The sequence below is a fragment of the Trachurus japonicus genome, chromosome 9 (assembly GCF_045865225.1).
Source record: "Trachurus japonicus isolate A0001 chromosome 9, Traja_1.0".
NCBI classification, from domain to species: Eukaryota; Metazoa; Chordata; class Actinopteri; order Carangiformes; family Carangidae; genus Trachurus; species Trachurus japonicus.
In genome coordinates, this window is record NC_140915.1 from 14,854,313 (window position 1) to 14,869,112 (window position 14,800).

The window sequence follows — 14,800 nt, forward strand, 5'->3', positions numbered from 1 at the left end:
CCTGCAGCTTTTCTCGCAGTAGCCTCTGTGCGGATTCAGCAGCGTCTCGTAGAAAAAAAGAGAAAAAGAAACACCGTGTTTATCAAAGATCAACGTTTCCTTTGTTCGGCTACATTTGTGGCAGAGTCGATGAGTCCAGCTCCCACCGGGAAAATCCTCCAGTGCTCATCCGAGCTCATTGAGCTGAGGACATCAGAGAGAGAGGACATCAGCGACAGAACCGAGGAGACCGAGTGTCCTGCAGCATGTTTCGTTTCGTGCATCTCGTTGTGCTGAGCTGTCAAACTCGTGGAAACCAAACGGTGTTTGTCGTCAAACGAAGAGGAGGAAACAATTAGTGGCGTCGAAAAAGCAACGCCACTTGTTGCGCACAGTGCAAGAGGAGGAGACCACGACGGAAACGTTTCAAACCGCATATCCCTCTACTTCTGAAAAGATCGAAGCTTAAAGCGCAGTTTCAGGAGGAAAACACACCACAGCCCTCCAGCCTCCTATGAGCCTAACCCCCCCCCTCAGTCTCTCGCTCCTGCACTCGCATTCCTTCCCTTCCACTCTCTCTTTTTTCTCTCTCTCCCCTCTCCTCTTCTCTGGGACACTATAGACACACGAGAGTCCTGCAGCTTTTCTCGCTCAGTAGCCTCTGTGCAGATTCAATAGACTCGTAAAAAACCACCGCGTTGATCGATCGATGGACTGAAAAGATCAGCGGTTCCTTTCCCCCTTTTCGGCTACATTTGTTGCGAATTATCACTCAGTTTATACAACTGAGCTTCCAAGAGCCTCAGGACATCAAGGACATCAGAGGAGACCGAGTGACCTGCAGCATGAGCCAAGGCTGGGTTATTTATACCGAGCACGTTACAGAAGTTTTTACTCAAAAATGCGTAAAAATAATTATTCTTTTGTTGGCTTGAATCTATGAAGAAATTGGTTAAAAAATCCAGCCCTCCTCCAACCAAAGTCCCCTCCTGCATCAAAGAATTTAACCCTAACCCTAAATCCAAATTGCAGATAAAATATGAAATGACGAAACAACAAAAACACAAAATCTTCCAACCTTCCTTTTTTTTTTTTGGCAAAGCAAGAAACATCAACTGCTTCAAAGCTGTCCATTTTGTAGGATTCTCCTCCGCAGCATGCTCTCGTGATTCAGTTCTCCCTGGATCTGAGTAAAAAAACAAAACAAAAAAACAATAACAAGATTCAAAAGGTAGTTAACTTTCAGCAGAGATACTATTGTGGGACTAAGAGGTTCAGTAAACCTCACACAACTCTCACCCTTCTGTCTGAGGTGTGTCTCTTACAGTTTTCCCGGTTGCTGCGCCAAACTCTTCTCCAGGGGCAGTTCAGAGAAGCATGGGGAGCACCATCAAGGCTAGCTAATGTTAAAAATATCTAAATTTCAAACGTGTAGGCTATACAACAGATAACATATACCAGTATCAGGAGTATAATTTGGGGAAATTAATTATCTGAATGTATAGTCTTTTTAAGCAGGCCTGCTCTCCCTTCCAGTACAAGGCCCAATCTGTCCACCAGAAGCTGCCTTCATCAGCTCTGATTCCAGAGTCAGACATTTCCATGTTTTTTTTTTCCCGTAATCCATGTTGTAAACTGTTGCGGACCAACCCTGCCGTGTAGGCGTTTAAACTGAAAGCATTTCACCCTTTACGCGTTAGGCTCATGGGCGTGGTAGTGGGGGGGAAAGGGGACCTGACTACCCAGGGCCCGAGTAGGGAGAGGGCCCATGAAAATCCTGAAATATTTTTTTTTGTGTGTGATGTTTTTATTTTGAATGAATTGGGCCCTCCAATTAATTGGTGTCATAATTTATTTCAAATATATTTATAACATAAACTGAGAGAATGAACTCTGTGTCACAGTCCTCCCAACTTATTGGACATTCTGGGGGCCCCCTCTTGGAGGCGCAAAATGGTTTAGTCCGCCCATAGACAGTGGCCGGTGAAAAGTGAAACGTCAGTGAGCCCAGATGGAATAGAGAGCCTAAGCGGAAGCAGGAAGTAACGGCGCCATGGGACCTCAACTCTGAAAAACTCGCCATTCAAATGAATGAGACTGAAAATTTTATTTCGTGATCCGATTGAATTGCGCCATGAGAAAAAAATATGTCCTCTACCTGTTTAAAACATCACGTTTCATGAAGAGAAATCAGCCGTTTATCATAAAACGGCAACAGAAGAATGTATTTTGTGTAAAGACCGCTCTACGGACTACAGATCTGTGTCCCACAGAAAATACGTCACCAACTGACACGGGAAAGGGCGGCATTTGGTGCGTGACGTCACCTACGCGACTTGTAGTCTTTCTGCTTACAGATTCTTCTGAATTTTATTCTACAATAGCTTTACAACAAACTGCTGATTTCTCGGGATGAAACGTGATGTTTTAAACAGGTAGAGGACATATTTTTTTCTCATGGCACAATTCAAACGGATCACGAAATAAAATTTTCAGTCCCGTTCATTTGAATGGCGAGTTTTTCAGAGTTGAGGTCCCATGGTGACCGTTACTTCCTGCTTCCGCTTAGGCTCTCTATGACCGGAGGCTAGCTGTCCTCATGCTGCCCAAAAGACATAAATCGGGGTATTGAAAAGAGACTGCTTGCCGAAAAACTGTCCCGACGGGAACGCGCATCGGCAGCTTTTTATAAATTTACCTTGAAAACAACTCTGTGCTTCGTGCCCTGGCATGGATAGGGGCCCACTGACAATAAGAGTGTACAGGGCCCAGAATTTGGTGCTACGCCCCTGACGGTGACGCTGCTCTGCGCTCACGTCACGTCACGTCACACAACAATCACAGCTCACATGGTGTTTCTGAGGAACAACCACAAACTAGTGAATGAAGGGAAGAGTCTCGTTGTGTGTCATCATTTCATTCTCTGTCATGAAGTCATTACTGTAAATAGTATTTTAACACGTGTTGTGTTGTTCCTGCAGGAGAGGGAGGAAAGAACCAGACTGTTTATTATTTTTCTGTCTATATGTGCTTTTCCGTCCAGCAGGCAAATTTATTTTGTTTCGTAAATTATCATAACACAGAGGTCACTTAATGTGCTTAACAGATATAAAAGGAGCATAAATAAAGGAACAATAAGGAAACTGTATTGGAAAAAATGTATAAGACAAAGGAGAATAGAGTAGTTATTAGTAACAGTCATTTCTGTTTAAAGCCACAGTTCGAGTCAGAGCCAGTAAACTAGAGAAAGACTGAGGGGAAGTGTCAGAGTGTCTGATCTGACTGATTTAGCACTTCTGCATTTAGGAAACACAGTTTATTCTAAATATAATCTAATTTACAATGTAGTTGTAGTTGTAGTGTAGAGTTTTTACATTAAAAGCAGCAGGAAAAAAAGAATAGTAAGATAAGGAACATATCAAGAGGTATAATAACAATAAAACATAAAGAATCATTTATCATTTGCATTTTATTTCTTGCAACACAGTGGAGACCTTCACCTCTGCACAACTTCAAACAAAACAATCTTCTCTTCAAACGTCTTTTAATTTAAAACATTACATTAATTATGTGTTATCTTACGATTTATCTTTTCTGTTTGTCTCCATTCAGGTTAACTGTGTTTGCAGTTCACAGGACAAAATAACATTTATTGACTGCATTCATGTCACATACACACCAGTATTTATCTCATGTATGTAGTTTAATTCAATAAATAAATAAAGTTACCAAAATAAGAGTCTAAGCAACGATGCATCATCAGCCACAATATGTTTTCTCACGTTCTGCAGAGAACAAGGTGAAATGTCTTCAGAGTTCACTTTTGTTTTCTCTCCTCACAGGAACTTCCCCTTTACGGCTCCTACTGGACAAGGAGCAGTGACTCTTATCTAATCTGATCAGTGATGCAATAGTTTAACGATTCAGACATAAACAAGAATATTTTTTATTTCTATGTTCTATGTTCACAGTTGATTTCAGGAGATATTTTTTCATGTGGCCTCAAAAAAACTGGCTACATTTCTCCTTTTTCTCTCATTTCTGCTCAATAAATATTATATAAATATTATAATAATCACCATTAAAACAGGTGCAGTGTTGCAAATTTCAGACAAGAACAAGCTGTTTTTTTCCCTTAAAAGTTGCAGAAATATTCCTGTTAATCCCCAAATATCCTTTATCTAACAGATCTGTTTAATAATGAACATTCATTTGTATGTTTTCATGCAGTATTTCAGCTTTTGTTTTATGTATAAACTGCATTTTATCATCATGAGAAACATTTTTCACCAAGTGTCTTTTTTATATTTGAGGGAAATTAATTTCATTTAATTTGTCTTAAAAAAGGAAAACTATCTGGCTATAATTTCCTTTTCCCTCATCCTCATCTTATCTTGGCTGTGATATTGTTTAATTCTTTTATTGTGGGAAAACTTTTTCTTCAGGTCACTGATCAAACCTGAAATGTGAAGCACTGACCATGAGCTGCTTGTTGTGGTTGTTTGGACCTTTGTGAAGGCCACAGGTGTGTGCAGGTTTCCCCAGGCCGGCAGGTATGAAAAATGAAACAACAGGTGAGTCATATAAATGAGCAGCAGCTCAGCTCCATCTCATCACAGCAGCTGGACACATCTGGACTGACTCTACACACTCAGAGGAGACTTGTCATCTTTAGTCTTTGTGAAGATGTTGAGCAGGATCTTGTTTGTTTGCCTGTTTGTGGCTCAGCTCAGTGGAGGCTCGTCGCTGAGCTGCAGCTGGATGCACAACAAGTTCAGAGAGCACAGTGAAGAACATCTGAAGCTGCTGGACAACATGGTGAGTCCACTGCTCTGAGAGCTGCTCTGTTCAGACTCTGTGGACCAGGGTGTGTGTGTGTGTGTGTGTGTGTGTGTGTCTGTGTGTGTCTGTGTGTGTGTGTTCACCTCAACTCATGATGTGTGTGTGTGTGTGATGCAGGTTAATAACTCCACTAACACCACTGGGGACGCTGGAGTGGATGACGTTTTGCCTTTCCCTCAGAGTCTGTACGACCAGGCGTCCAAAGCATCAGTAAGTTTCCTCTCTTTTAAAGGTTTTCAAAATAAAAGCCTGTGTTATTACATCTGCTCTGAGTCACAAATACATCCCCAATCTGATTACTCTTCTTCTTCTCCTCCTTCTTCCTCCAGGCTGAGGATAAAGTTGGTTTCACGGTGCAGGTTCTGGACGAGGTGGCCGCTGTGTTTGAAGAGGACTACAGCAATGCATCATGGGAGGAGAAGACAGTGAAGGACTTTGTGGGCGTTGTGACGCAGCAGGCTGACGGCCTTCGCTCCTGTGTGAGTGTGTGAGGGACCGGAGCGGCCTCCCCACGTAAAGGGGATCAGGGCAGACCAGACTTAGGTGATGGAGGTTGGAAACAAAGCCAGCGAAGCGTCGAGTGCCAAAAGACAAGGTTTTTTATTTTACAAAAAAAAATCAACAATAATCAACACACCCTCTGAGGGCAAAAACAGGTCCAAAAAATGACCCTACCCTAACCTCACACCAGGTTAGAACTGACCTCATAGCCTCACACCAGGCTAGAGCACCTTTCCTCAGAGCTGCCCGGAAGCCAAATGCCACTCCCTTAAATACAGCTGCTGTGAGTTAACTTAATTGGGGCAAACCATTACTGCAGGGCAAACCAAACACTATAACGGTCCCTCAAACACATCATTTACATCAATACACACCAGAATAAACAATACATAACATATTTTAACCTTGTACAATCTTTCACATATCCACACAATACCTGTGCAACATGATCACATAAAACCATACGATACAACAAGACAAACACCCCTGAGCACCATGGGCTATGCCCACCCGGGCCCGCGCTCGTTAAAGACCGCCCCTGCAGCGGCGCGCTTCCACAGAGGAGCAGTGGAGCTGGACCGGGAGTGCAGGTGAATGTTGCGTGTAAATGAATGTATGCAGGACCAGAGTCTTTACCAGTGAACAGATGAAGAGTGGGACGAGTAGTGGGTACCTCACTACACGCCAGGCTGGTAGGAAGGAGTGTAAACTGTTTCAGGTGACTTGTGGGTGTGGTGAGTGCGAGCCGCGGCGCACCGCGTTCCCAACACCGGTGCGCGGCTCATGCCCCGCATGTTTACAAAGCACGACCCCAAACACACATATTATAAACATACACAACATAACGTCTTCATAGAGTCTTTAGAATAATATGTGGGAGTGTGTGCGGGTGTATGACTGTGCGTGTGTGTACAAATGTCCGAGAAAAGTCTCTCATCGCTCCCACGTGGGCCACGCCAACCCGTGGCATTCAACCCCAGAGACAGTGAGAAGGGGGGGTGCTCACCTTCTCACAGAGTGTCAGAGTGGATCAATGAATGAATGATCAATAATTGATGGTTCAATTACGACTAATTTAGATGAACATAAACTTATAAATATATTTCTATTCCCTGTTATTCATTTAGACTGGGAGACACAGCCACAAGAAGAAGAACAAGAAGCTGCACATGTCCTTCAAGAGACTCACACACCACCTAGAAGGAGCTGTAAGTCTATCTATCTATCTATCTATCTATCTATCTATCTATCTATCTATCTATCGATCTATCGATCTATCGATCTATCGATCTATCTATCTATCTATCTGAATCTTGGGAGCTGATCAGACAGGAAGTCAAAAACCATCTGGTGGGAGCAGATCAGCTGATTTAATCTCTGCTCAACTAAAGAACGTCCATCACCGTCATCGGCTCATTTATTAACTTATCTATTTATTCTATGTAACTATAAATTAAACTGTTTATTTATTTATTTGGTTGCCTGTATATGTATTAAGTAACTGATTGAACATAATTTATGTGCCCTAACTTATGTTTTTCGATTTGCACTGAAAAAATTTGAATATTTATATTCTTATATTTATATATATATTTTTTTACTATAATATGTTTTTTATTTTATTTATTCTGACATTGTTACAGAAAATAAAAATAAATAATCTTCAAGAAAATATAAAAAATGTGTATGGTTTTATCTCTTTAAACTCTTATACCTACTCTACAATTTGTACTGAAATGTTTCATTTATTTATATATTTTATCTATTATGACATTGTTACAGACAATAAAAATTAATAATATTAAAGAAAACTTAAAAATGTGTTATTTCTTTAAACTCTTCACCTACTTCTACAATGTGAAATGTTTATTGATGCAATACTACCGTGATTCATCAGAGGGAGCAAAAGCACACTTATTTTTTCTATCATTGTTTTTAATTTCCCTTGTTAAAGCTGCAGTTGGCAAGACAACAAAATTCCAGGACTTTGTCGAAAATTTCAAAACAATAAAAGAGAATTAAAAGAGAAGAAACATACGGCTGTGAACCCCTGACTGCACAGGTCATAAGGGAAGGACACTGCAGCGTGGTTCACTTCAATGATTGATCTGATTTGTACTTAAAGCAGAAGTAAGCGATCCGGTCGTTTTGGCTAACTTCTTGTCAGCCGATGGAGTTAGCAGCACAAACATTCAATTTTTGTGTTACTGTAAAGCAGTACTAAAGAACTTTCAGTTTTGGTTGAGTTTGGCGGCGCCTGTGGACCAAAGCGGTAGTGTTTTGCCTGAAGGAAGACTCCATTTCCCATGAACACTAGCGTGAAGCCCTGTAAATATCCTGCATTAAAATTAACAGAAGACATCAAAACTAAGTTTCTGTTTCCAGTGGATCATTTCAAAGTGAAAACACAAACATAATCCATTGCTAAAGTGCCGTTTTGCCTGTTCCCTCCTTGTTGTGACTCGCAAAAGTGAAAGTGAAAGTAAAGTGAGAGCAGGGTTCCTACCATGCTCCTCAAAGCTGCTTAGTGCCAGAGAAAGAGATACAGACCCCCTCAGACCACGACAGAGGTGTCATTCAACTTGTTGTAAGTCGATGTATCATCACAAAAGTTATGAAAATATTTTATGAAGGTTGAAAAGTTCCTTAGTGCTGGTTTAATATAAGTCTTAAATAGTTATATCTTCCGACGGCAATCACTTATATAGAGTGTTTGGTCTGAAACACGGGTCTGTCAGTCGCTCTGCTCTGCTGTAAGCCGAGGAGAAAACTTTCCTTGTATCCTACAACCTTTATCCAATGAGGAGAGAGAACGGCATAAAGGGGCGGTCCTCTCTGTGTGTGCAGCCAAGGGATGCGCGTGAATGTGGTGACGTAGGGACGAGGGCGGGGACTGCTAACTCCATCGGCTGACAAGAAGTTAGCCAAAACCACCGGATCGCTTACTTCTGCTTTAAATTGTAAAAATATTCTGTTTTCTGTGTTTTCCTGCAGAATTTCTGCATTGTTTCTTTTAATCTGAGGAAGAAAGATTTGAGGCCCAAATTTATTATTTTCTAACATTTTAAATGAATAAATGTTGTAATAAACATCATTAAAACTGTAGCAGTGTTTGAAAATTTCAGACAAGAACTTGATTACTTCATAAAAGTTGCAAAAATATTCCCGTCACTTTCCAAATATCCTGCAATATAATCTTTTCATGCAGCATTTCATCTTTTGTTGTTTTATTTATAAGCTTTATTGTGTCTTTGTCTTTATATATATATATATATATGTTTTATATGGTTTTCAAAATAAAAGTCTGGAATATTATCATTACTATGAAGGTGTCCCTGTAGAGGAGCTTGGTAGAGGTTGGGGGAGGGACCTAAACGTTGTATCATTTTGAAATTTAAGAATTAGTCCTGGAATTTCGTTGACTTGCCAACTGTAGCTTTAACAAGGGAAAAAAATATATGATAGAAAAATAAATGTGCTTTTGCTCCCTCTGTTAAATCAAGGTGGCATTGCAACCATAAACATTTCACATAGGTATAACACTAAAGAGTTTAAAGAGATAAAACCATACACATTTTTATATTTTCTTGAAGATTTTCTTTTATTGTCTGTAACAATGTCAGAATAAATAAAAAACATATAAAAAATATAAATATTAATATAAATAGAATTTTTTTTCAGTGCAAATTGAAAAACACAAGTTAGTACACAAAAATATATGTTCAATCAGTTACTTAATAAATAGACAGCTAACCGAATAAATAAATAAACAGTTTCATTTATAGTTAAATAGAATAAATACATAAGTTAATAAATGAGCCGATGACGGTGACGGACGTTCTTTAGTTGAGCAGAGGTGAAATCAGCTGATCTGCTCCCACCAGATGGTTTTTGACTTCCTGTCTGATCAGCTCCCAGGATTCAGCGCTGTGGCCCTGCACACACAAGAATATTATCATTATTACCATAGATAGATAGATAGATAGATAGATAGATAGATAGATAGATAGATAGATAGATAGACAGACAGACAGACTTACAGCTCCTTCTAGGTGGTGTGTGAGTCTCTTGAAGGACATGTGCAGCTTCTTGTTCTTCTTCTTGTGGCTGTGTCTCCCAGTCTAAATGAATAACAGGGAATAGAAATATATTTATAAGTTTATGTTCATCTAAATTAGTCGTAATTGAACCATCAATTATTGATCATTCATTCATTGATCCACTCTGACACTCACACAGGAGCGAAGGCCGTCAGCCTGCTGCGTCACAACGCCCACAAAGTCCTTCACTGTCTTCTCCTCCCATGATGCATTGCTGTAGTCCTCTTCAAACACAGCGGCCACCTCGTCCAGAACCTGCACCGTGAAACCAACTTTATCCTCAGCCTGGAGGAAGAAGGAGGAGAAGAAGAAGAAGAGTAATCAGATTGGGGATGTATTTGTGACTCAGAGGCTTTTATTTTGAAAACCTTTAAAAGAGAGGAAACTTATCTATCTATCTATCTATCTATCGATCGATAGATCTATCTATCTATCTATCTATCTATCTATCTATCTATCTATCTATCTATCTATCTATCTATCTATCTATCTATCTATCTATCTGGTGGGAGCAGATCAGCTGATTTCTCTGCTCAACTAAAGAACGTCCGTCACCGTCACCGGCTCATTTATTAACTTATCTATTTATTCTATGTAACTATAGATTAAACTGTTTATTTATTTGGTTGCCGGTCTATTTATCAAGTAACTGATTGAACATGTATATTTATATATGGTAACTTGCACTGAAAAAAATTGAATATTTATTTTTTATATTTATATTTTTGTATGTTTTTTTTTATTTATTATTATTTATTTTATTTATTCTGACATTATTTCAAGCAAATATAAAAATGTATATGGTTTTATTTCTTTAAACTCTTACTTCTACAAGTAAGTGCAGCAGTCAGATATTTTAACCACAAATAGCGGCTGTCTATTGTTGTTGTTGTTGTTTTTTAATCTTCTGGAGGTGTATATTTTCTTATATTTATTTATTTATCCTTGCCTATATTAATATCAATTTAAATCACTTGCTTTGAGCAGCCTACTCTGTTGTATGAAGTATAAGTTTTGTGCAATGGTATGGAAATGTTTGTATTGTTTGTTAAGTGGATGTTTGTGTTTTTATTGCGTGGCAAAGCAGTTTCCCCTTGGGGATCAATAAAGTTTTCTAATCTACAATGTGAAATATTCTGTGTTGCCTATGTTTATTGATGCAATACTACCTTGATTCAACAGAGGGAGCAACAGCACATTTATTACACATCATCTGTTTTCCTTTCCCTTGTTGACCTAATCAGTATTGATGACCAAATCTGTGCCTTTCTGGTGTTGGAAAGTACATTTACTTACCACTTCTTTAACTTATTTTTCATTTCTATTACTTCACTGACCAATAGGCTACTAGACCTCAGGATGACACCCAGAAAACATGTGGAATCTCAGAATAAAAGCCCTTTGAACTTCCATATTTCACTGTATTCTATGTACATTAGGATTCATATTTCTTAAAAACTACCCGTTATTACTCAACAATTCCACTTCAGTCTGATAGTACTAGACCCCAGGATGACACCCAGAAAATATCAAGTCAATCTGATGTCGCATTTTAGAATAAAAGCCCTCTGAACCTCCATATTTCACTGTATGGCTTTTATTTTGAAATGCAACTTCAGACGTTTCCGGATCATTGCTTTCATTTTACGGGCACAGCAGAACACACTCGCAGTGTGAGTCCGCCCCCTGGGAAACTCCATGTGTGACTCAAGCAGGGCCCTGCTTCTGCCTGTGCAGAGTGACGTTTTACTCACTGCACAAGCATGCGGAGCCACCACCCATAGACTACTTAACTCAGAGTCGTTCACCAGCTCCACTGTAGACTGCAGCGGTGTGGTGACTTCAGAGCGCTTGGTCTCTATCATCACACTATGGATGCAGACGGAGGGATGCGACACACAATGCAGTGTTTGCTGAGAATTATCACTCAGTTTTCTCTCCAGCTGAGCTTCCAAGAGCCTGACTGCCTGCTGCTTCTGACCATTTCCTACGCTAGAAAGTTCAGGGCAGAAATACACCTGTACAAGCTGGCTGCTGGTCCGGACGACACATTGGATCAACAGCACTGAATTTTTGTCAGGGACAATTCAGTGCTAGAAATTCAAGGTCCGACGACACAGATTTTTTAAAGAACCACCGCGTTGATCGACGGACTGAAAAGATCAGCGGTTCCTTTCCCCTTTTTTCGGCTACATTTGTCGCACAGTCGTGGAGCTGAGTCTTGGTGTGAAATGTGTGTCCTCCTGTGCAGAGGTGTCAAACTCGTGGAAACTAAACGGTGTTTGTCGTCAAACGAAGAGGAGGAAACAACATCAGAGATGTCTGAAGATCGAAAAAGAAACAACGCCACTTGTTGCGCACAGTGAGAGGAGGAGACCACGACGAAAACGTTTCAAACGGCATCATCCCTCTACTTCTGAAAAGATCGAAACTTAAAGCGCAGTTTCAGGAGCAGGAAAACACACCACAGCCCTCCAGCCTCAGTCTCTCGCTCCAGCACTGTAAATGGTAAGTAAAACTTAAATTATTAGCCTACAGGTTTGGTAGTTTAAAGCAGATATCACTGGCACGGCCGTTTCGGCTAATGCTGTGTTCAAGGCAGGCTTTTGAAACCGTAAGTTACAGCTTCAAGTCACAACTACGACTTGGTAGCGTTCCAGGTAACCCGTAGCTCGTGTTTTTACCGTCCTGTTGTCTGTGAAAGTTCCCTATAACGGCCACTCGTAACTTCCGACCCGTGAACTCGTACCAGATCGAACTGGTATGACTTCACAGGAAGGAAAAACACAAAGTACGAGTTTCCTTGAACGCACCATGAGTTAGCAGCCCCCGCCCTTGTCAGGCATCAATTGGTCCTCGTGCTACGTCACCACATTCACGCGCATCCCTTGGCTGCACACACAGCCCTTCATGCCGTTCTCTCCCCTCATTGGATAACACTTGTATCCCACAAGGAAAATTTTCTCCTCGGGTGACAGCAGAGCAGAGTGACGGAGAGACTCGTGTTTAGGCTGAAATACTTCATGTAAGTGATTGCTGACGGAAAATAGGACTATTTAGGACTTATATTAACAAAAACATTCCACTGATATCTGCTTTAATGTGGTAGTCAAATAGTTGTGTCTTAGTGTTACTTAAAAACTTCCCCTCACTCTGGACTAGGCGTTTTTTTCCGAGTTGCTTGCTTGCTAGCTAGCTAATTATCTTCAACTGATAAAATGGTTTCCATCACAGCAGCAGCAGCAGTTGTCAGGGCCGTGAAGGAGAGGAAATGACAGGAGTTTTAACGGACAGGAGGACTGTGGTGAGTTGGGAAGTGGGTGTTAGCCGATAATATAATAGTGACTGGCAGCAGTGAGTCAGGAAGGAGGGTGAGTGCAAATGATGTGGCCTTGTCTCATGGACACTCCAGGCATGGTGAGTTTACATCTACAATGTTTGTGTGTTGCCCTGTCTAAAATTCATATTTTTATTTCGACTTCTGGCTAAAAAATCAAGGAATTCCTCATCCCAAAATTCATATAGGACCCTGTTTAAAAATTAATGGAATAATAAATATTTTGAAAACATTAGGCTATTGTAAAAATAGAGTTCATGATTTGATTCTACCATATGGGCTTCAACAGGATGGGTATTTGAAGGGTTAAATGCAGAGATGCATACCGGTAGTTCATTAGCTGTGCACATTCAGCTAATTTGATTAAAATAAGGACAGTGGTAAAAGATAAAAGCATTTAATAGTTAATGGTACTCTGAGTTCATAGTTACAAACAGTTCAAGTTCATAACTTCTGTTAAAATACAGTAGTTAAAAACAAGTTCATAGATATTAACGCTTCATTATAACGTACCCAGGTGCCTACCCAGTGTACAGATATTATAGCTACCTGGGATGGCTGTTACATGTGCCTAACACCCCCCTCCCCACCCCCCCCTTTTTTTGCTCAGGATTTTGCAGCGATACAGCCAGTGTTCTGAAAGAATGTCTGAGAAATGGATCCCGGAGTTGGCTGAGAAGATCATTCGTATGGCCAGGAAGGAGAAGACTGGAGACCCTCTTGCAAACATCGATTCACTCTCAGCAGGTATTCACATAGAGCTGGTGCAACATGTGGCTCTCAACTTTGTAGAAGTCAGCAGTGTGAGTTTGAGATCACTGGGCATTACCTGTAGAGTTGAACCTAACCTGGTGTACAAACTAATTTTTGAATCTTGTTTTTTTTTTTCTTTATTCTTCAGCCCGGAACAAACATGGTGCAGTACCTGGCGACCGCAAGCAGTAGCGCAGAATACCTGTATGTCCCCATGCTATAGGGAGAAGCATCAGTGGGATAGCCTTGGAGCACCCATCTCTATCGGGTGCGGTGGATGGGGTATAGTGATATAATTTGCCAAAATATGTAGACTGAACATGTGAAGGGGGCAAAAAGCTAGATGCACTTTGTTTTTTTCTTTTCCTTTCCTTTTTTAATATGCAAGTTATTGTATGTTTAGCACTTAAAATCAATGCACTTAGCATTAATTTTATGATCCAGCAATGTTAAAAATGTATTCCACTGTTTTAAAGTGAATTTCATCTGAACTTGAAATTTCCTTTTACTTGTATGGTAATAAAATAATGAGCATTATGTACTTGTTTCATTGAATCATTTCAGGTTTAATAACAAATTCATTGTGCAATGCTAAGGTTAATGTTCATTAATTAATGCTAATTTTGTTCTCAAACCAACATTTCCATTTTAACCCACTTCTTTGGTAACATTCACCCAACAACATGGTTGTGTTTTAGCCCATTTATTAGTTAATATTTAACCCAACAGTTTTGTCTCGGCTATATTGTAAATGAGGTTGCTCCTCAATATATTTCTGAGTTTAAATAAAGGTTATAATAAAAATAATAATTGGTTCTATTTTAGCCCATTTATTGGATAACATTAACCCAACAGCAGAGTTGTTTTTAACCCATTTTTGGGTATACAGTCTCAACCCAACATGCTGGGTTAAGCCCATAACCCAACCCTGTTGGTCTAAAACAACCCAGCGTTGGCCAGGTCCAAAAATGGACCAGCGTTGGGTTGGGCGTTAACCCAATTTGGGTTATTTTCAACCCAACATTTTTAAGTGTGTGTGAATGGCTTTTAGGGGTTGTTTAAAAAATGATTTTTCTCCACATTTCTAGAGTAAAATTTTTACCAAAATTGTACCAGAGGTAGAGTGAGACGTCAGGAGCAATATGCGAAAAAAAAAAAAAGAGACACACACATATGAAGGGATTAATGTGAGGTAAGGTCAAAGGTCAGCATACTGTGAATGGCTTTTATTATAGGGGTCGTTTTATTAATTTTTCTCCACATTTCTACAGTAAAATGTCGATGAAAG

At 40.0% G+C, this 14,800-nt stretch overlaps 2 protein-coding genes across 2 annotated transcripts; one reads left to right on the top strand and one right to left on the bottom strand.

Moving 5' to 3' along the window:
* Positions 1 to 4,665: 4,665 nt before the first annotated feature.
* Positions 4,666 to 6,696, top strand: LOC146981151 (interferon a3-like). The gene is made up of 5 exons (XM_085788129.1): positions 4,666 to 4,797; positions 4,939 to 5,031; positions 5,151 to 5,300; positions 6,450 to 6,537; positions 6,623 to 6,696. The coding sequence occupies exons 1-5, from the start codon at positions 4,666 to 4,668 to the stop codon at positions 6,694 to 6,696; spliced, it is 537 nt and encodes a 178-aa protein (XP_085644255.1).
* A 2,468-nt stretch (positions 6,697 to 9,164) lies between these two features.
* On the bottom strand, positions 9,165 to 11,287 carry LOC146981152 (interferon a3-like). The gene is made up of 4 exons (XM_085788243.1): positions 11,177 to 11,287; positions 9,558 to 9,707; positions 9,363 to 9,443; positions 9,165 to 9,257 (listed from the first exon to the last, which is right to left on the bottom strand). Exons 1-4 carry the CDS (start codon positions 11,285 to 11,287, stop codon positions 9,165 to 9,167), a joined length of 435 nt encoding a protein of 144 aa, XP_085644369.1.
* Between the last annotated feature and the right edge of the window lie 3,513 nt (positions 11,288 to 14,800).